The sequence below is a fragment of the Malaclemys terrapin genome, chromosome 3 (genome assembly GCF_027887155.1).
Source record: "Malaclemys terrapin pileata isolate rMalTer1 chromosome 3, rMalTer1.hap1, whole genome shotgun sequence".
NCBI lineage: Eukaryota > Metazoa > Chordata > Testudines > Emydidae > Malaclemys > Malaclemys terrapin.
Window position 1 is genome coordinate 106,013,728 of NC_071507.1, and position 23,165 is coordinate 106,036,892.

General features: G+C 39.0%; 1 protein-coding gene across 1 annotated transcript in view; it reads left to right on the forward strand.

The window, feature by feature from the left end:
* MAP3K5 (mitogen-activated protein kinase kinase kinase 5) overlaps positions 1-20,821 on the forward strand; it is a 161,209-nt gene extending 140,388 nt beyond the window's left edge. The window contains exons 22-30 of the mRNA XM_054023794.1: positions 621-798; positions 886-1,054; positions 3,196-3,381; positions 8,089-8,194; positions 12,333-12,576; positions 15,145-15,257; positions 16,798-16,910; positions 18,815-18,891; positions 20,096-20,821. Of these exons, the coding sequence (XP_053879769.1) occupies positions 621-798; positions 886-1,054; positions 3,196-3,381; positions 8,089-8,194; positions 12,333-12,576; positions 15,145-15,257; positions 16,798-16,910; positions 18,815-18,891; positions 20,096-20,156 (1,247 nt within the window). The 3' untranslated portion in view covers positions 20,157-20,821. The remainder of the gene's footprint in view (positions 1-620; positions 799-885; positions 1,055-3,195; positions 3,382-8,088; positions 8,195-12,332; positions 12,577-15,144; positions 15,258-16,797; positions 16,911-18,814; positions 18,892-20,095) is intronic.
* Positions 20,822-23,165: the final 2,344 nt, after the last annotated feature.

Consider the following 23,165-nt stretch of genomic DNA (forward strand, 5'->3'; position numbering starts at 1 on the left):
TCTGCCCCCCCGCCCGGGGGCCGCAGGGGTGTGGTGCCGGCGGCTTCTGCAGAGCAGCGCAGGGCCCGCGGCGCCATGGGGGCAATCCTGCAGGCTGGATCCAAAGCCCTGAGGCGCCGGATCTGGCCGGCGGGTTGTAGTTTGCCCATCCCTGGCCTAGCACCAGTTAAGCTTGAAATTGTTCCCATTGAAGTCAATGGGACTTTTGCCATTGACTTCAAAGAGAGAAGGATTGGGCCCCTAATGTAAGGATTAAATTGTTGCAAGGGTCTTGGACAGACCCTCTGTGCTGAGATATAATACTCTGAGAGAATGCTTAGAGGTGCTCTGGAATGAATGTATACATAAGCACTGTAGCTCTGGGAGTTTATTATATCTTAACTTTGTAAAGTCCATAATGCCCAGTAAGTTGAGATGGTCCCAGGTCTCTAAGAACTGTTCATCTAAAATACATTATGACTCCTTCCAGTAGCTGAGAGCTCTTTTCCAGTAAATCTTAAAATGCTTATATATATATATATATATATATTTCTTTTCAGAATTAAGGTATAGCCATTGTAGCTTAGACCATTTGTGATAGTTTTGAAACACTAATTTTCTGATTGTTCCTTCATGAGTAGAATACCTTCGGAGCATATCTTTGCCTGTTCCTGTTCTGGTAGAAGATACGAGCAGTAGCAGTGAATATGGCTCTGTTTCACCTGACACAGACTTAAAAATTGATCCATTCTCTTTCAAATCAAGAGCCAAATCGTGTGGAGAAAAAGATGCAAGAGGAATCCAGTCCCTTTTTCTGAGGTAAGAGCTATGTTGTCTTCATGTTGCTTCACGGATTAGGAATGTAGTTTTTTTTTTAATGTTAATTTTCATCATGTAAACTTTCAGCATCCCAGATGAGAATTTTGAGGATCATAGTGCTCCTCCTTCACCCGAAGAGAAAGATTCTGGGTTCTTCATGCTAAAAAAGGACAGTGAACGGAGAGCCACTCTCCACAGAATATTAACAGAGGACCAAGAGAAGGTGGTGAGGAACTTAATGGAAGCCTTAGCTCAGGTAAAATAACTTGCAGGCAGACAAAAATAGCATGTAATTTTGCAGGTTTCCAGTAAGCATGTACATGCATATGTGTAAATATATATATTATACCAGGTATCAGGCACAAAATCAGGTTTGACAATCTATAGGTGGCTGATATAATGTAGGACTTGAGAGAGTGCAATTGTATTGATGATAAAAATATGCACCAAAATTATATTTGTGTTGCCGTACATTTGTATTTTACCTTATTCATAACTACTGCCTCTGTGTGCGGACAGATATCAACTGGTTGAACAATGGAAGAAAATATATGAACATTTTAATGAAATTTCATTTTTGCCAACATTTTTTTTCTAACAGGACTAATAAAGGATGATGGCTTAATATATGTAATGATCAGTCTGATCAACTCCAAAAGTGTAAGCCAGGGATATTCAACCTGTGGCTCTAGAGTTACATGTCTCTCTTTTGGAGTTCGTGCATCTGGCTGGTTCCTTTGCCCAAGTTGGTCTCATGTCAGACTATAGCAAGTAAAATAGACTAGACGCATCCCTGTCCTTTCAAGCTGCTATGAAAAGGAGCAATTGAAAGAACACAGCCCCATCCCTCCCAGCAGTTAGAAGTGGAGGTGGAGGGAGGGAGAAGAGTGTCAGGTGGAGCTGCAGAAAGCCACACAATAATAATGCATTACCTCCTGACACTACTCTGGGTGATTCATTCTGACATCAGTACAGGAGGATGTGGAATAATCAACAATTCTTCATCACACTGCAAATGTTGCAACACTGGAGTCAGATGATTTGATTTTTGTCATTGTTTTTGCAGTCTGTAACTGCATTTCATTCTCAAGGCTGAGTATCTTTGCTCTAAATCATGCTTTGTATGTAAAATATGGTCCATGGTATTTAGGTTTTAAAAAAAGGTCTGATCAAGAAATTATGGTTCAAATTTAAAAATCTGATTTGCTTGGTAAACCTTTCTAAAGGTACCTAACACTATTGCTGTGGATAGAAACTGTTGCCATAACAATAGAATGAGGTTATCTAGTTCTTGTAGAATCAATCATTGAAATAGTGGTAGAGAAGGGTTAAAAAATGGAGGAAGTAAAACAGATGTGCCCAAAAACCTCTATTTGTTGAAGTGCTGCTATAACAGATATAACTATCAGTGCATGTGTCAATGGAACAATGTAAATAAATGGAAGAGGCCGAAACTGAATTATTTATATACAGAGAAATTCCTGAGGCTTGACATAATCATGATAGAAGAATGGAAAAAATAGCAGGAAGCAAAAAGCAACATGCTCTTCTGCTTCAGAAATCAGTGTTAGGTATCTCTGCAAATATTTATCTGACATTAATCAAAATAACTCTCTAATATTATGTGAGTAACTAAAATTTTTCTTGAGTTTATTTTAATGACTTGTGATATTTTCATATTTCTTTTCCCACAATTGTAATTCAGATTTCAGCTGGCATAACTGAAAGCTATTTAAAAAAAAAAAAAAAAAAAAACCTCTGACCCCACACCTATTGCTTTCTGTAGTATTCTCCAAAAATTACCTTTCAAGCATTTTGGTATATTCTTAGCTGACAGAAGTTTTAACGTAAAGTAGAGAGTTCAGAAATGTGAGCACATATGTGAATGAGACAGATCACTGATTGCATTCACAGTATGTTGATAGTAGTCTGTGAAAAATTCAGGCCATATGTAAATGTAGCTATAGTGTTCACATTCCATATTGGGGTGAACCTTCTGCTTGGAGTTAAGCACTCAGGATGAAATTCACCCCTTACAAAGCACTCTGCATCAAGGAAGAACCACTTAAGCCCTACATTAGGACTTCACCTTGTAGTGGCCCTCAGCAGAGGATGAATTTCACTCTCTGGACCTAAAAGTTTTAATAACAGTGAGATATGCATTTCTCCATACATCTTGCTGAAATATATTACTTGCACAAAATAAATGAGTGGCAATGTGCAGCACATACTTTTTTGGTAATTAAAGGAATGTCTGTTTTAGAGGTAAATTTTCTGGAATGTAGAGGGGGCAAAGGTTATTTATCGTGCATCAACTCATATTGGTTAAAACAATTGGATATACAATTTAAGATATGTGCTTTAGGCTGAATTTGTTCCTTTTTGTTCCTCTAACAGGGAGCTGAAGAACCCAAACTAAAATGGGAGCACATTGCAACTCTCGTTGCCAGCCTCAGAGAATTTGTAAGGTCAACTGATCGCAAAATCATTGCTACCACTCTTTCAAAACTGAAACTGGAATTAGATTTTGACAGTCACGGTATTAGTCAAGTCCAGTTGGTGCTATTTGGTTTTCAAGATGCTGTAAGTAGACACTTTCTGAAGTTTTGCTGTATGAAGTCTCAGTTAAAAGGCCAAATTAAAGACTGGCATAAGCTGATGAAAATTCATTGACCTCAGCCCAGAGTTACCCAAATGAGAACACTTGAGGGCTCCAATTCTAATAATAATTGGAACCTTCTGCCACAGTCAGCTTTTGGCTTGGCTTCCATACGATCCTTTGGGCAGCAAGTATGTCCTGACCGCAATGGCTATCTCCCGCCCCCCAGATCTATGGTCTTCACAGATAAACAGCAGGAGGGTCCACCATGCTTCTGAAAATATTACACCATATTCCTCAAGTAGGAAAGCCTCAAAAAATATAATGGTTGGGGGTTTCTTGGTAAATAAATACAAAATTGTGCTGCATGTATACAGATCTCTTGGACTTGACTCAGCTAAGAAATTAATGCATTTAAAAAATCCCAACAAACTAAACCATACCTAGTTTATAATATTGCCATTGTATTCGTGTCCTGATGCAAGTGATCCAATAGCAAAATTTGTCCAAATCTGAGTTGTAAACCTTCACCCCAAACTATGATGAAATGGCTATTTTTTTATATGCCAGTAGCTAATGTAATACTGGCACTCCCCACAATGATAAATAGGACACAGAAATGGAGTCCCTTTAAATAGCCATCTTATTAAAAAGCAGTATTGCTCTCCCAGAGCCTGCTTTAAATGTTATTACAAATTCTCTGCTAACGCTTGTTTTAAAGGGGTAAAAGTTATCTTGTTTCATTCAGGGCTGAATAACTGATATTGGGAGAATTTGACTTTGTGCCCTGGTTGGATCCATGAGGTTAAAATGACATAAAGACAAAAGAAGGGCACTCAAGGTGATGCCCCCATGAACATTTTAAATCTAGGGCTCTCCAAAAGTAGAGAGACTATTTGAAAAGGTTGCCTGGTCTTGTGCAGGGCATAAGTGAGCACAGAATTATATACCACTTCCCCAGAAGGCCAGCATAGAAAATAAAGCAATTGTAGGATGGTTTCCTGTCTCCCTCCATGGAGTTTTTCCCCTTGAATGTCCTCCTCCTGCCCTCTGTTCTGTTTAGTCTTGCAATACGTCATGGATCAAACCCGGGCTGCAGCATTAATAATGCACAATAAAGTCAAACCTTCCATATCAGATATTCAATCCAATACAAAGCAGGAGGCCCTTTGCCCCTTTAAATCTAAGCCATGATCATACGAATGGAATGAAAAAAATCTCTGAATGTTTGATAAATTGCAGTACACCGCTGACTCATTCCCTTTGTATAAAATGCCTAATGATGTCACAAGCATGAAATAGCACAATTCAGAATACTTGAACTCCATTAATGTGCACAATAATGGGTACAGCAGAACAGCTACCTCACAATCGTCATGGCATTGGTCGTGGTAACTCCAGATGCATGTACATTATCTTATTTCCAATTTGACCACCTTGTTCATACACTCTTTTCCACCTCGTACTCAGTCCCATAGGAAATTTACCAGATTACCCACATCTTGAATTGAAAGCCCACTGACTTGAGGAAGTTCTGTAAAATCTGTCATTGGGTAAAAGATGATGAGCTGGCCTGCTGAAGAGGCCATACAAAGAATGTAAACAGCAGGCTTTAAACAAAATAGTCCTGGATCCTACCAAGAAGAGTCCCAGTGAAGAAGCAGGGGTTTATTGGGAATTTCTCTTTCCCGGTGGAGAGTAACAAAGCAGTAAATACATATCCTCCACTGCAACTCTCAGAGATTGAGGTAGAAGTTCAGATAGAAGCAGCTTTGTATCACCATGCAATTTATTGGTGAAGGCAAATGTCCGAGAATCACTATTTAAAGCAATTGGGATATTTTGGGAGAAGAATCTGGCTGGCTATGCGATCCCAATCAGAAAGAGTTCTGCAATTTTAGTATCCTGAAAACTGACATTACAGAAAACAGGACACACGTGTGTGAGAACAGGGACCATTCTAGAGATATCAGAATGGGTGGCACTTCATGTCTGTATGGTAAGTGTCAGCGTTTGTTTCCCCACAGTGACTCTTTTGGTAGGAGTTTTTTGTCCCATTATATATCATTCGGTTACAAGGCAAACCTCCCAGTGACAGTATTTCAGCATCCCAGACACAGGCCTCTCTTCTGTCACTTTCTTCTCTTCCAAATACAGTGCTTATTTTAGGACAGACCTCTTCCATTTCCTGGGAACAGGAAATAGTTAAAACAGGAACTTTTTGAATCCAGGTCCCAATGTTGTAGGGGACCTAGATAAAGCATTGAAGTCAGTGGGAGCTGTGTAGCCTCAGACCTCTATCACAGAAAAACAGCTTAAATTGAGATATCACACTCTTCTCTAATATCAGGATATTGCTAAAAATGGGGGAAATTATCTCCTTTATTCTCAGGAGGCATGGGAAATAATAAGGGCTGATAGTCAAGATATCCTGATCAAGGCACAGGGGAAAAAAAGTTTTGTTTTGTATTCTAAAGTGCTTAGTCATACTACTGTGGATGTTTGTGTTCCTTGACAAAGTCACATTATGCCTCTTCAGTGCGGAAATCAGCTTGAACTTTGTGCTCATTAAAGGCTCAATCATGCAAAGTGCTGAATACTTCCAGGCAGGTGTTGAGCAGCCTCAATTTTCATAACGTCAATACACCCCCCAGGAGGTGCTCAACACCTTTCCTGACTGGTTTCTGAACCCTGTGGTTGGGCTTATTCAGCAGCATAGCATTCTTCTTATGATAAGTTTCAGAGTAACAGCCGTGTTAGTCTGTATCCGCAAAAAGAAGAACAGGAGTACTTGTGGCACCTTAGAGACTAACAAATTTATTAGAGCATAAGCTTTCGTGGACTACAGCCCACTTCTTCGGATGCATATAGAATGGAACATATAATGAGGAGATATATATACACACATACAGAGAGCATAAACAGGTGGGAGTTGTCTTACCAACTCTGAGAGGCCAATTAATTAAGAGATTAATTTTTTTTTCTCTTAATTAATTGGCCTCTCAGAGTTGGTAAGACAACTCCCACCTGTTTATGCTCTCTGTATGTGTGTATATATATCTCCTCATTATATGTTCCATTCTATATGCATCCGAAGAAGTGGGCTGTAGTCCACGAAAGCTTATGCTCTAATAAATTTGTTAGTCTCTAAGGTGCCACAAGTACTCCTGTTCTTCTTATGATATACATTCAGCTTCCTAGCAATTCTCTTACAGCATGACAGACTGCCATCTAGTGGCCATTGTAATAAAGAAATTAGAATAGATTTTATAGTTGTCTTTGGGCAATAGTAGAACACATCTTCATTTGAACTTCCATCCATCCCCCAAAAACATCATCATCTTTGTGACATCACTGTTATTTCCTACCAGAAGATTATGACAACCTTCAGAAGAGAGAAATAAGCTGATCCTGTTTTCATGAAGTGCCTTCAAAATAAAACCCAAGGAAAAGACATAGAAAATATCCTATTAGTCCCCACAGAGGAAATTTTTCTATGAGGCATTTATGGATCTTTATTAGAATGAACTTCTGAATGTAATTTAATTTGTCTTGCTGAAAAGTTTTGAGTCCTGCTCCCTTATATGTCCTACTGCTGTTGGTTTCACCTGTCAGTTTTTCCTGTATAGCCCTGGTGGCCTAGTTCGAGAGCCAGCTTGTGAAACCTAGTGGCTGCTGTTGCTGCCAACTTTGTCTAGGTGTCCTTGTAAAGTTTTTTGAATAATCCACCACCCCATCATACCCTGGCTGTTTCCTTTCTCGGCTCACTTCCAGCCCTTTGAGAGTTTGAAAGGAACAGCCTCAGAAAAATATATTTTGATAAGTTACAGAGAGCTAAGAGTGTAGTTGAGAATGAAGTTTTGAAGGCAACACTGCAGGAATACACAGATAGGACAGTACCATGCCAGTAGGTATGGAAGAGGCTATAATTTCATTAGCCACCACCTCTAAATCAGCAGGGTTATACTGGGCCAAAAAATAGGAGGAAAGGGGCAAGGGAGAGGAATCAAAAATAATCTTTAACTTGTTACAGATATTTTTAAATTTCAGAGAAAACCCACAACCTCTTTCCTTCCCAAACCAGACTAGAAGCAATAAAAGAATTAGCAAAATTCCATTTAAGTAAACTAGTATTAAATTGCTCCTTTCTTATTCAAGTGGGAAGAGCCTCACACTGTTTTTTGAAGAGGTTGACCCATCTTTATTTTAAAATAGACAACTGTATTACAGTCTTCCCAACCGAAGCAGTCAAAAAACATGTCAGCACTCTTCCCGCCCCTCCCCCCCCCCCCAATCACGAGATTGGCTTAAAAGTCTTGAGATTTGTTTTTTTAAAAGGGTTATTTTTATTTGCCCTGTGGTGCTGAAACATTCAGGGTTTGCATTTTTAAGCTTTCCTCCACAACCATGAGGACTAAAATCTTACCTTTTTAAAAATGAAGGCTAAGATTCTCATGCAACCACTTGACGCTAGGAGCTAAGACTTTATGAAAAATACAAATGTCACAAGACTTGCAACAATATTGCAAAAGTTGGAAACACTGCTATTATATTTTCTTGTCTAATGACACCATGAAGTTACTTAAAGAAAACACTGTTTTTAATGCAGTGTAGCTGACTTAATATGATATTATCAGCTGTGTGCAGCTTTGAGGATAAAATGATTTCTGAACTGCATTCTCTGTCATCAGGTCAATAAAGTTTTACGAAATCACCACATCAAGCCACACTGGATGTTTGCCTTGGACAGCATAATTCGAAAAGCTGTGCAGACTGCTATTACTATTCTGATCCCAGGTGAGTCACTCTGTTACACAGCAAACATTTAATCTCTGATTGCTTAAAATGTTTTTAATCGTGCTGTGATCATGATGCTTCATGAAAGCTTTTGAAACTTGCAATGACCTCCTTTTGTCTTTGTTGACATGCAATAGCTGTTTCACAAACCAAGTATTCATAGGTGAGTTGTCATAGCTATTTTGGAGTGCACCTTTCCAGAATGCATAATATAATAAGTGACAAATGGGTGACCAGTAGTAGACTTACTGGTGCATTTAGAGGACCAGATTTTTCAGGTACTCAGCATCCACACATGGGATATGAAAGAGAGCTCAAAAGAGCTCAGCACCCAACATACTTAGCTCTTTTGAATATGTGCTTTGAGGTCCAGACTGTTGGCCACCCAAGAAGTGTAACAATAACTTGTGTGGCTCCACTGGGCAAAAACTCTCTCTAGGGGTAGTAGCCAGACATTCTTCCCTGCTACAGCTAGAAGGCTTCTGTTGTGTGTGAGTTGGCATGGAGAAGGATTCCATGTTAAAGAAACGCTAACCCATTTGTTTCCAGTCTGCCACACCCACTATGCTGCTTTCCTCCATTGAAAACAGTGGAACTTTAGAATGAACCTGCTGCATTCAGCAGTATGGCAGGTGCATTCTTATTGGGCGTACTAAATTTGCAGCATTCAAGAGGTTAATACGGACTGGCAATTTTCCTTGCAATTGCTATAGGGTATAAATTGCCCTTTTATAGAGCTATTCCACAAGGCCTTTGGACTACTTAAATTCTACTTGAGCCCTACTGCGTGGGCAGGGCTGGCTCCAGGCACCAGCGCAGCAAGCAGGTGCTTGGGGCAGCCAACGGAAAGGGGCAGCACGTCCGGCTCTTCGGCGGCAAGTCCCTCAGTCCATCTCGGAGGGAAGGACCTGCCACCGAATTGCCGCTGAAGAATGAAGCGGCGGTGGTAGTGCCGCCGATCGCGGCTTTTTTTTTTTTTTTTTTTTTTTTCTTGCCACTTAGGGCGGCAAAAACGCTGGAGCCGGCCCTGTGTGGGGGCCATTTTTACAGGGGTAAATTTCACACATCACAAATATGGTTTTGGGGAGAAACATATTTTCTGGAGTAATGACAAAGTGACTAGAGAAGTGTGAATGTTTCTTTGCAATGTTTTTTGCAAGCTTAACTGCCATGCATGGGTGCATTTTTCTTGGTATTAATGGTGGGGGTTTCAAAAAGCGCTCTGTGTTGCCCTAAATTCTGCTCCCACTGAAGTCAATTCCAATTCACTTCAATGCGAGAAGAGTCAGGCCACCACTCAGTGCTTTTGAAAACTCCCATCCTAAAGTCCTAAGCATTTAAGGTCCTTCCTGTTTTGCATAGCTATCTTCAGTGTAAATGATAAGCAGGCTGTGAAGAATTTGATTTTTTAAAATTATTTTTGACAGAAATATCAATGTTTATTTTTAAGCTTTTTTTTTTTTTTACATTTTCAGGTTTTTGGAAATTATGGGGGGGCAGACAATCAGAGGTCAGACAATAATTATTTAATGGCAGGAGACATTGAGATTTTAAAAGTTAAGCTGTTAAAACAAATCATCAATGTCATGTGTCAAAATATAAAAAGTAAATATTCTTAACTTAAATTCTCAAGCAACATTTTTCTTACTTTGCCTATCTGTACATTTCAATTATTATCTATAGAAATATTTTCTCATCATTTTGTGTGTGTTGGTGAAATGGATATTTATCAACATTTGCCAGTTAAAATCTAATTTCTAATAATTTATCAATAAATTGTTTATTTGATACTTCCAAGTTACATTGTATGTCTGATTTTAGTTTTACTAGAGTGCTTAAAATTCCACAGGAGTTTTTATTACTGCTTATTCTTTATTTGTAACCAAAAACTACATACTGGGAGCTATTCAAAGAGGAGGAGTTATTAGATCTTGTTTACAAGACTAATAAATTGTTGTCCTTTAGTGTAGCATAATAGTTTAACAGGAATCCAAACATGTTCACAGTTTAAAAAAAAAATCAATTTGGATTATTGGTGGAGGATTAGTCTGCTTTCCTCAATTTGTGGCAAGTATAGTTTCATTGCCTTTGGAAGCTTAGGGCTTGTCTACATTACTCCCTGGATCGACGGGCAGCAATCGATCCAGAGGGGGTCGATCTATCGCGTCTAGTCTAGACGCGATAAATCGACCGCTGCGCACTCTCCCATCGACTCCAGTACTCCACTAGGGCGAGAGGTGCAGGCGGAGTTGACGGGAGAGTGTCAGCCGTCGACTTACCACAGTGAAGACACCCTGGTAAGTAGATCTAAGTACATCAACTTCAGCTACATTATTCACGTAGCTGAAGTTGCGTAACTTAGATCAATCCCCTTCCCTCCCCCTCCATGTGCGCAGTGTAGACCAGGCCTTAGAATGTCAAAATCTACCTTAGCTCCGTGGTGAAAGAGCATACTGCAATGTCTGGAAGTGAAGAGCCAGACAATGGAGGGGATCCTGGGCAAACTCCCCTTGGGAAGGTGGGGAAATCTGCTTCTGAGATTGCCAGCAATTAGGGGGAATGCCTGAAAAAATTAAGAATCAAATGGGAGAATATCTAGGTAACTAGTCTCAGTTGAAGAAGGAAAGGAAGGATGTGTATCACTAACTTGATGGAATTTGCAAATTGACGTTACTTTGTTAATACACTGTAGAAGAATACCACAGACCTAATGGAGTACATGTTTTACATAACTGATAAGAATTAGTAGTTAGTGTAAAGGAAGGAAGAGGAGGCAGAGTACATTCCCTCTTTATACAATAGTCAGAACTGACTTCTGACAAGTGAAAATGAACAGTGCTACTCCACTTTTTTAGTATTATCTATCATTAGGGGGTAATGGTCTTGCTAAATTTGGAAGAATGGGAACTCTGCCCCCAGGTATAGAATTTATGGTAATTTAAGTTTGAAAAATGCAGTTCAGGCCAGATATATGAAAAATTATAAGCTGTGGAGAACGAATAAAGAAGGGAAATGTTTGCTGTACAGAAAGTGCTCCAGTTTAGTGACCAGGAAAGAGATTTGGGGATTATTTTAGAAAAATCCCTAAAGCCTTCAATCTCGTGTGCAGCTGCAGTGAGCATTTAGAAGACTGCATCCATTGCATGATGGATATAATGTAAATCCAAAGTGGTGGTAGTGGTATTAAAAGGTACTGTTGCTTTAACCTAAAATACAGTGTGCGATAGTGGTCATTAAAAATAAATCTCAAACAGCTATTGCTCTGTTTCAAAACATAAACAGTATAAAAGAGAAGGGAAAAAAGTAGCAACATATGCTTCAGACAAATAGTGATGACCTTCGGAATGAATACCCCAGGGAGCCATTGAAAATCGGAGCAAAAACAAGAATAAATATAAAACAAAGATTAGAAGCTAGAGTGATGTTGACAGAGGAAGAAAAGGAAAACAGAATATATCAGAATACTTAAAATTAACATCTGACTTTTATTCTGTCCTGTATTTAACCAAGTCCATTGGCTTTAAAACAAATACTCCACTGTAAATCTGAAAAGCAAAATAAAGAAAAAAGATTTGAGACATATCTTTGAAGCCAACACTTTAGCCAAATCACTTGCCTACAGAATTGTGTTTTATTCACATTAAAATCCATTACATAATCTGTTTAGAGGAGTTTTTTAGTTTTAAGGGTCTGATCCAAAGACTATTGAAGTTAACAGAGAGACTCTCATTGACTTCAGTGTGTTTTGAATGAGGCCTTGTGTGAGAGGAATGCAAGCATGTTATGTTGCAAACTTTGAGCAGGTATTGCACCTTGTTTGCTTTATGTGGCACACACAGTGAATTCTGGGATTTCTGCATGGTTTATGACAAAAATACTAGCGAAATCTGGAATCCTATTAGTAAGTACAGATTGTTACTGCTTGGAGATTGTAAATGATCATCAGAAGCCAAATAATGTTCAAAATGTACTAAGCCATTGCGGCATTTTCAAGCTGTTTTTAAACCCTTTGGAAACACAATTACAACCTTTTGCTGCAAACTTTTCAGGCATGGTTTAATCAAAACTCTAGGATGAGCTATAATTATTTAAATATGACTTTATTATTGTGATTAATAATGAACATTATTTCTAATAGAACTGAGGCCACACTTTAGTCTTGCATCTGAAAGTGATACAGCAGATCAGGATGACATAGAAGTTGAAGAAGATCATGATGAACAGCCTCAGAATCAAAATATTCAACGGCCTTGCATTGTCATAGAAGATGCTATAGCTACCTCAGGTGTGAGCACACTCAGTTCTACAATGTCCCACGATTCCCAGGCTGCTCATAGATCGCTGAATGTTCAACTAGGGAGGCTAAAATTAGAGACAAATAGGTAAGTCTAGACTTCTAGGGATCCAAGTGTATTTATTATGATTGATGCTTTTTCTTTCACTCTTAAATAGTTTCTCCAAATCTGACAGCTGTGATAATCCATAATACAGTGCATTTCTCATTTACTTGATGATAAACAGTAATTTGTAATTCTGAGCTTGGAAAAATCCATATCATTTATCTCAGGCTTATTCACTTCAGTACACTGCTGACAAAAATGAGTGTAAATCTTGCTTTCAGGCGTGCTCTGTTTTTAACTGACTATTAAACTTGTTGCCAAGGTTCTGCTCTTCCTGCCTTTCATGCTTCATGGTTAAATGACACATTTCATTTCCATAAAAGCAGAACTCATTATTCCTTTTTATAGTTATTCCCAGGGAACAAATCCAAGCTGCTGAACAGGGGCACTGCACAATTAAACGGGGCCCAGTCTTGTCATTTGTCTTGTTTTGTATGCAGAATTCACTACAGCAGGATTGATCCCTAGGACGCTGAATTGTTTTAAAAAAAAAAAAAAACAATTTGTTCTCTCAGATAGTTGAAGGTGAAGAACAGTAAGGCCTTATGAAAAAAACAGGCCTGAAAAAACAGATTTCGGAACTAATTGAAAAATATGTCTGTACATATTAAAATGTGTATATACACTGTATCTTGATAGGACAAATCTTGTAGTGCTGAAATATTCTTTATAATCCTTTATACTGATGATTAAATTACAAATGTTTGGCAATGACACTTCATTTCCAAGCACATTAGAAAACTCAGTGTGATTTGGCTTGATTTGAGGTCTTTAGACAAGAGAAGCTTTTTAGTAACTCAGCATCACCTGTTAGCATTAAAGTGCACTGCATTTTCTTGTTAGAGTAAATGTAGTTTGTGAGTTCTCATATTACAATGTAATATATTCATCTTGACATAAATAGATAGTTAAGACATATTCTGATTGCCATATATAATACAATGACAATATACTTCAGAAGTCCTCGTACAAAAACCTCCGCAATCTCCATTAAGCAAAGGAATTAAAAAGAAACTAGTTGGGCAGTAACGTGTGACTAGCTTAAGTTTCTGATTGGGAGTGGCATCCTAACATGTTACTATTCAGAATAAAGTTTCATTCCTTTCACTCTAAGAATGTATGAAAGATATACTGTTAGTTTCTTTGTTTTTTGTTTTAAAAAAGTAAGGTGTGAGCAACATGCTGCTCTCACATGCAAAACCAAAAACTTTGTCATGATAATTAGATATAAAAATACCACCTTCCATAAGTTATGTGGAAAACTTCCCTTAAATAATTATATTTCTTTAAGCTTTGTTAGCATAAGCAGCATATGGCGGTCATTTGCAAGGCAAAAAGCAGTAAACTATTTAGATGACTGTGGATACATTTTTCAACCCAGATGAATGGGTAAGGAATAAACTATATGTACTGTTAGGAACAAAACAATGGTCCATCTAATCCACTATCATGTATCTGACGGGCCTGCACCAAATGCTTTGGAGGAAGATGTAAAACCCCTATAATAGACAATTATACTCTAACATTTCCAAGGGGAAGTTTGGGGAAAGTTTCTTCCTAACCTCAGGGTGTTAGTGGAGTAGGTTTATGCTCTAAAGTATAATTTATATCCTTTGCATCCTATCTATTGTAACTGTGTTGTGTTCAGATGTCTTATTTTTAAAATGTTACTAAGCTCTTTGCTGTAACAATATATTGCCCCAATGAGTTTCACAGATTAATTGTGCCTGGCGTTAGAAGGAAATAACTATCAGTTTTAACTTTGTTGCCTTTAACTTCCTTTGAGTGTCCCTTTGCGTTTGTATTACGAGAGAGGTTAAATAGAAGCATTAATTGACCTTCTGTAGATATTAATTTTACATGATTCATCATGACACCACTTAGTCAATCCTCTCTAAAATAAACAGATCTTATCCTAAAGGATTAAGATTTAGGAGAAAATGCAGGGAGGTGACCACCAACCCCTTAAGCCTACTGAGGGCTGGGCACAAAGCCCGTCTCTGGACTTTGAGTGCAAGGACTGATCTAGGCTAAAATCTACAGCAATGTTGTACTCTACAAAGAGGGCAGGGAGGGACTGCTCCCATTGGAAGGGAATGTGTGCTACACCCTTTCAAGAAGTATAGCTGTGGCCACACTCCAGCTGCATCTACCTTTAATGCAGCGCTTTCAGGAGCTCCTGCTGGGGTAGGTATAGCTGCCCTGCGCCTTATGAAGCATAATGTCTTAAAGTCACAACTTAGCGCTATGTCCATTAATGGTTTTGGCCTCAATGACACTCCATCCATAGCTGAACACATTACCCAATTGCTTTGTTTAATTTTTCTCTTTAAGAATCAGACTCAGTTAAGTAGGAATGCTGAGTTGCTGAAGCTTCATTGAAAGTTTCTGTGCAGCTCCTATTTGCTATGAATGCCTCAAACTAGTTTTGTTGAAAGTCCCCGACTTTAGAACTAGAACACTGGATGTTTATATTTTTACATGTGTATTAGGGTTGAAAACATAAAATTAAATTTTAAAAATCCATGCTCCCCCCCCCCCCCTTTGCAGGCTACTAGAAGAGTTAGTGCAGAAGGAGAGAGAATTTCACGCCCTTTTGCATCAAGCTATAGAAGAAAAGGATCAAGAGATCAAAAACCTGAAGCTTAGATCACAGCAAGTAGGTAAGTGAGTAGAGATTTCAAAAGAAACTGTTCCACACAGCAACTACAAAAGAAGGCTGTGGCAGCCAAACTTTTTTATTTCATTGGCCCAGCATCAGTAAAGGTCTTTAACCATGTTTCTCCTAGCCAGGACTGTGCAGAAGCAAGCAAGTATGCTGTGGAAATAAGTTACTTCATTTGTTTCTATATCCAGAGTAAAAGCAAGTGTTGTATAACTCTCATCATGCTGTAGCTGAAGAAGCTGGGTGTTTTTGGAGCCGAAGGGCCGGAGTTCTAGAATAGCATTGCGCCTAATTTATCTAGTAAGTGTGAGTGAAATCCTGGTCACGTTGAAATCAGTTAGAATTTTGCCATTGGCTTCCATGAAGCCAGGATTTCACCTTTTGTTTCTTGACTGCAGCCAGGGCCAGCTCTAGGCACCAGCAAAACAAGCTGGTGCTTGGGGCGGTACATTTTTAGGGGCGGCATGGCCAGCGCCAGAATGCCGCCCCTAAAAATGTGCCCCAGCCGCCCTAGCTCGCCGCCGCTCGCGCACCACGGCGCGTGAAACAGCTGATTCGCACGCTGCTGCTCGCCCTCCCTCCCAGGCTCTCAAACCTGGGAGGGAGCGGGAGATCCCGAGCAGCCGCGGTCCGCGAAACAGCTGATTCGCGCGCTGCTGCTCCCCCTCCCTCCCAGGTTTGAGAGCTTGTGAGGGCCTTAGAGGATCATATCTCATTTTTAAGGGAAAAGAGCCATAATTTAGAGAGAGAGAGAGACTACTGCAAAAGCTTTAAAAAGTAATCAAACAATAGAAATCTTATTTGTAGTAGGGGTGGAGGCCCTTGTATATTTTAGCATGGAATGCCTTTCTATAGCAGAGTGAAAACCCTGGCGAAACAGGGATTATAAAAATAGTACAGCTCCTGGTCCTGAAGCCTTACTCAAGTAAAATCACATTGAGGGCAGTATAAGTCTTGTCTAAGGCCTTGTCTACACACACAGATTGTACCACTTTACCAATTTAAATTCTACCAGGATAGTTCTTACAACCCAAGTATAGATGCAGATGTATTGGCATAAGAATGCCTTATACCTTGGGCTTCTGATTTTTAGTTTTAACTAATAAACACTGATAAAACACCCCCAATTTAAAAAAAAAAAAAATCCATATTTATCCAAGAGACACCAGAAATGGTTGCACGCATCTAAGGGCTTGACTACACATAGCAATAGTATGGACTATGGGGAAGTGATTTCCAAAAATGCACTAATGCATTGTTCACTAATTGGTCTGTGTAGACCCTGGCATTAGAGGTTCCCTAGTGTGCTTTAATGTAGTGCTCTTTTGAAACAGTACTACATTTAAGCGCATTAGGGAATATTACCTGAGTAAATACTGAAGGATTTGATCTCTCTTATCCTTCGTTGTAGAGGCACTTGCATGTCCCATTTTTGTGGAAAGAGTAGGAAAGGTCACTGAAGATCGTGTTTCTCTATTTAAAATTGTGAAGAGGACACTTTGAAAAGACCTAACTTTTTTTCTAAATATTTGATCTAGATATCCCTGGACTGTCTGTCTGTCACCTTAATCCTTCTGGCAGAGGGGTTGAAGACTCTGATCTCATAAACTGGCTGAGAGTTCATGGAGCTGATGAAGATACTATAAATAGGGTAGGAAAGATATTTTCTTAGGTATGTTTGTGATACAGTAGCAGTGCAATTTTCTAGGACTTAATGGGGAAAAAAACAGAAAAACCTTGGAATTATTTCTATACCAGCAAAAACCTTGGAATGATTTGTACACCTTTTGAAGGAGATGAGATTGGGGGTGGAGGGACAAGGGAAGGGTGAAGAATAGAAAGACCATCATAAAAAGTCTATTCTTGCTTTTAATTCATGTAGCTAGGGATGGACAAACTTTTTGGCCCGAGGGCCACATCTGGGAATAGAAATTGTATGGTGAGCCATGAATGCTCAGAAAATTGGGGTTGGGGTGTGGGTTCTGGTTGGGGGTGCAGGCTCCAGGGTGGGGTCAGAAATGAAGAGTTCAGGATGCAGGAGGGGGCTCCGGGCCGGGGAGTAGGGTGCGGGGGTGTGTGTGAGGGCTCTGGGGTGGGGCTGGGGATGAGGAGTTTGGGGTGCAGGAGCGTGCTCCGGGCTGCGACTGAGGGGTTCAGAGGGAGGGAGGGGGATCAGGGCTGGGGCAGGGGGTAGGGGCACAGAGAGAGGCTCAGGGGTGCAGGCTCCAGGCGGTGCTTACCTTAGGCAGCTCCCGGAAGCAGCGGCCATGTCCCCACTCTGGCTCTTGCACGGAGCGGCAGCCAGGCGGCTCTGCACGCTGCCCAATCCGCAGGCGCCACCTGTGCAGCTCCCATTGGCCGCAGCTCCCGGCCAATGGGAGCTGCGGGGGCAGCGCTTGGGGTGGGGGCAGCATGCAGAGCGGAGCCCCCTGGCTGCCCCTATACGTAGGAGCTGGAGTGGGGCCATGCCACTGCTTCTGGGAGCTGCGTGGAGCAGCCCCTGGCCCTAGTGGAGACAAGGCAGGAGCGTCGGAGCGGGGCAAGCCCCAAAGCCCGCTCCCCAGCAGGAGCTTGAGGGCCATCTTAAAACCGCTGGCAGGCCAGATCCGGCTCACGGGCCATAGTTTACCCACCCCTGAGCTAGCTCGATACAATAAAACACGTTTTCCAGTTAACCTTTTGATTGGCTTCCTAATTCCTAAGCATCTTTGCACCTTTTCCAGCAACTCTTGTTGATTGTAGTAAAGCCTGCTTGTAAACTTCAGGAGGAATGGGGGTTGACTTTGACTAGATACAACAAGATAAAAATTAGCTGTGCCTTGTCTCCACTAGGATTTTACACTGAACTAGCTATTTTGATACGAAAACATATACACCTGTTTTGTAGTGAAGACAGAGCCTTAGAGATTTTGAGCATTCTAGAACTTGAGCTGACTTCAGTTAAGACTTGTGGCTGATTAGCACCTTTTGAGGAGCAGGCCCATGGTGTGTTAAGGTTAATCGCACAAAAATTGAAGCACCTGAAGTGTAGAGGTCACTTTTGAAAACAAAGGCCTTAACTTCTCTGTGTGTTTCTTTCCCCATTGGTGAAATGGGATATTTATACCAACCTACCTCCCAACTCCCCTATCTCCAGGAGTGTTTAGAATTAATTAAAGTCTGAGGTACTCAGCTATATAGAATTGCCTATTAACAAAATAAGATGTATCTGAAGTACAGAATTAGGACCAATTCAAACATATATACTCTATGACATTCAAACATACCTCATCTTTATACAGGATGTTGTATTTTCATTGTATTTACAAAATACAAGCTAGACAAAAGCTACATATAAACAAAACAATAGCATCAAACTCTTTATTGGCAACACAGTTACCATATTTTGAACCAGTCTTGTATTTCTTCTGCACTCAGAATTTGATTTAAGGGAGTTTTGGATACACAAGGAATGCAGGCTCATGTCTCTATATTATATATAAATCTTAGAATAAATGGATATATCTGACAAAAGTAGCCTAACTTTCAATTAGGATTTTTTTCCCTCCCCCCAAGTTTTTGGCAGAAGACTACACATTAATGGATATTCTCTGCTACGTTACACGAGATGATCTGAAATGCCTGAGACTAAGGTAACACTTCACATTCTATTTAATCTCACAAAGCTGAAATATAGAGGTATTCTGTGTATTGAAACTGTAGAAACAGAAAATTGTGAATGGCATTCTTAAGGTGTGAAATTTACCTATGTGAAATGAACACTACAAAATCTAGTTTTCAGGGTTTCTACACACAGAGAGACACTCTGAATATGTACTGATTAAACATTTAAAAATGTTTTTGTTATTTGAAAGAATTTATTCTTCAAGTTAGCTAAAGCAAAAGACTTGCTTGGAGAGAGGTCCCTTTGGAGTTTTGCTTTATATAAACAATTTTAGACACAGATAATTTAACATTTTGATAACAATAAACCACAGAATCCGTCTGAAAATTATGCAACTGCCACTAAACTGTTACATAATCATACCAAGTTTGCCTGTAGAAATTGGATTTGACTAGAAGCAATGCAAACAGTTATACCAGGCCTCCCTTGCCCTCAATCATCTTAGCTAGATATTAAAACATGGACAGATAGTACTCTAGTGTTTCATTATATTAATAAGGATAGTATATGACATTTACTAGGTATGTTCAAATTAGCTTAATCTACTTGCAACAATGAGGGCCTGATTCTCATCATTTAGTGATTAATCCTACATTAATTTGATCATTGATTTCAATGGGAGGACAGTCATGCCTTTATTCCAATGTCAATAAGGAGTAATTCCACTGACATCAACAGAGATTCACCAGTTTACTGCTGGTGTGTGATCAGACTCAATCCTTGACTATTCTGGATCATACAAGTGGATTTAAATTAAAGCTGCCACTTACGAATAATTTTTGGGTGTTAACTTTTAAGTATATTGGCTCCAGTTACTAATTCAGCCAAAACTCCCATTCAATTCAGTTGAAATACATATTTGGAGGCAATGCTTATGGTCTTATTTAAAGTCCATTGAAGTCCATGGGAGTCTTTTTATTGACTTCTGTGAGCTTTAGCGAAGTTTTTAGTTTATATTATAACCAAAAATGCTATTCACATTTGTTTTAATTTTTTGTGTTTTAGTATTTCACATTTGATTTCTGTGTGGTTTTTACCATGTTTAATGAGTGCAATGAATGTATTACTACCACTACAGAATGGCTTGAATTGAAGCATATCTGAATCAGGATACTATGGAAGTGGAGACCAGTTTTTTTAAGCTAAGCATCTTTATGGTTTTTCTTTTACAGAGGAGGGATGTTATGTACGCTCTGGAAGGCCATCAGTGACTTTCGAGAGAAACATGCTTGATGCTGGCTAAATCAGTTTCTACTTCTTTGCAGAGATTTAGAGATTTTCTGCAGCACAGAGCAGGTTTGCTGTCAGAGAGAGTGTTGCACTTTAATCCAGTATTTGTTTACCAATGTTAAAAACACTGCAGCTCTTGACTGCATTTACTCCGACAATCCCTAAGAAGTCTGTAAACACCCTTTTACATTACTTTAGTTTTAAATGATTTTACATGGAAGCTTTTTTTAAATCTTAAAATCTGTTGTAGATAAAGTAACCAGATGGTAATTTTACACAAAACTTATGTAAGATTTCATGTGATTGTGCATCACTGGAACAAAACCAAAATGTGACAATCTTTCAAGTTTATTCTTCTTTGTTATATACCATAATAATCTGTAGTAGAACTTCAGAATTTCAATTATGTAAAGCTTACATTTTTTCTTTTAATGTGCAGAACCTAAAAGCAATTGTTTTTACTTACTGCCCTATATAAATTTTAATATTGTTTATTTTTGGTAACTTAAGTTCCCTGGTCTACAGTACATTTGTTTTAGAGTTGTTTATGTACTATTGAACTGTACCAGTTGTATATGCCTGAACCATAGTAATGTTAGCTTGTTCTAAAGCTATCTTTTGTGACATACAAACATATGTTCTTAAAAATAAAGAATCTAAGAATACAATGTTGATACGTTCCTTATTTAAGAGCTTCTAAAAATAATAGTTCAAAATGTGATACATGCGGTAGAGCTAGCAGTAATGGGACAAAACTACATGGAAAATTTAGGCTGAATATTAAGAAAGCCTTCTTGTATTAAAGTGACTTGAAGCGTAGAGTTACTGTGCTTCTGCCTTGGTAAACAATGTATTACAAACTCATTCATTTTTCCCACATGCTGTGTCTAATTTCAGCATCCACATTTTTCCGGGACAGAAAAAACTCACTTAATGCTCCAGCTGGTTTAATAAACTGCTTGACTAGCTATAGTCAGTAAGAAGTGGACTTTCAGCTTCCTAGCCACAAACTGTTAGTTGTAAAATCATTTGGGGGCACTTATTCTGTTCTGAAAGCCTTTTGATTATGCAAGGTTTCTTTCCCATAAATCATGAAAATGGACAATATTCCTCCACTGATAGTTTGGAACATAGGAATTGCTATATTGAACCTGACCAGTGGTCCATCTACTTCCAATACTAGATGCTTTTGAGGCTGTTGCTAGAAAGCCTACAGTGCACAATTGTGGAATAAGCTGAATAGAAAGGAACTTCACCAAAACCCGAAGTAGTTAATGCATGGCTTATGCCCTGATCTTTGAAGGCTTAGTGACGGATCACAGATTTTTTTCAAAGGAAATGGAATAATTTCTCTACTTATTCTAAACATGAAGTAACAAACTGCCTTATAAATATATCAGTGCATATCTGTTTGGACAGCAGCAAACTCATTGCTAGGTTGTCTATGCTGACTTCGAAAAAATCAATCAGTTGTCCCTCTGCACCACAAAAAGTACATGAAATACTTTATATACAGTAGCATTTTCACTCCAAAGGGCTTTACAAACATATTTATAAATTTATACACATGGAGAAACTCAATCCATCACTGAATTGCTGCTATGTTTGGGGCTACATAGTTAATTTTAAGCAGTTTATAATACTACAACAGCAGGAGGCAGAATTAGTTAGAAATTCCTAGTTAAACAGTGCAAAGATCAGTTGCAGAGGATATGTTGTGCAAGGACAAAAGCAACATATATGGTCACTGAGGCAACTACAACAATTGTTTATGTGGAAAAAGTAAAATTAGGAAAATGTCTTTTTTTAAACTTAATTTAATTTGCCTGCTGGAAGTAAGATGATAACAATATGGCAACCTATGAATAGTCAGTTCTCCACTGATTATGGTTGGGAAACCTCTGATTTAGACTTTTTACAGGTTGCACTGTGTAATTTCATTACCTTATTTCCTTTATCCGTATTTTTAAAACATAATTTATGGTAATAAGCTGGAGGATGAGAAGGGTCCCAGCTGGTCTTGGCAGTACATTAGGGGAGAGGTCGTCTCCCTTACAGTTGAGACCTCAAACATCTCTCATCCCTGTATGCCCCAGATTGTATCTTTATAGTAGGCCTTTGCAGTTCACCACAAGAAATATGAGTGAGTAGTGGTCGCTGCATCTGAGAATGGTACTAATTTACTTGACTGCAGGCTCATATGTTGAGAGTGAAGCAGTGGGCCATGTTCACTACCACTGTACTCTCTGGAGAGAAGAGGAATGCATATAATTATACCCTGATTCCTATAATTATAGCAACTTATTTCCAAAGTTATAGCCCTTGAATGTGTACAACACAACTTTATCTTGTAAAGTGTCAGTGTCCTTCATATACACAAGGAATTCTACAAATTCTTAATATAACATTAAGAAATCCCTAACAAATCTATGATAGTGTTAAATACACATTGGGTGACATCCTGGCTCTGCTGAAGTCAAAGGGAGTTTTGCCATTAAACTTCAATGGAGCCAGGATTTCACACACATTTTCCCTCCAATTGTGATTCAATATTTTTATCTCAACTATCATATATAATGATTAATCTTTTTTCCGGAAGCAAGGATAATATCTGTCCCAATTTGTTGACAGCTGTGTCAACACCCGGTTGTTCCTCTTTACTGTACTTTGACTCTAGTTTAACTTATGGTTCATAGTCCACTCCTTTGAGTCTGTTTCTTTGATTTGAAGCTTCTCATAAGTAGCTCCTCCCTCATATAGTAAAAGGATGAGGAAATTAACAAGTTGTTAGATGAGGATACGAGTAAAGGACTAGGACAGGGGTAGGCACGCAAGCTGATTTTCAGTGGCACTCACACTGCCTGGGTCCTGGCCACTGCTCCAGGGGCTCTGCATTTTAATTTAATTTTAAATGAAGTTTCTTAAACATTTTTAAAAACCTTATTTACTTTACATACAACAATAGTTTAGTTATATATTATAGTCTTATAGAAAGATCTTCTAAAAATGTTC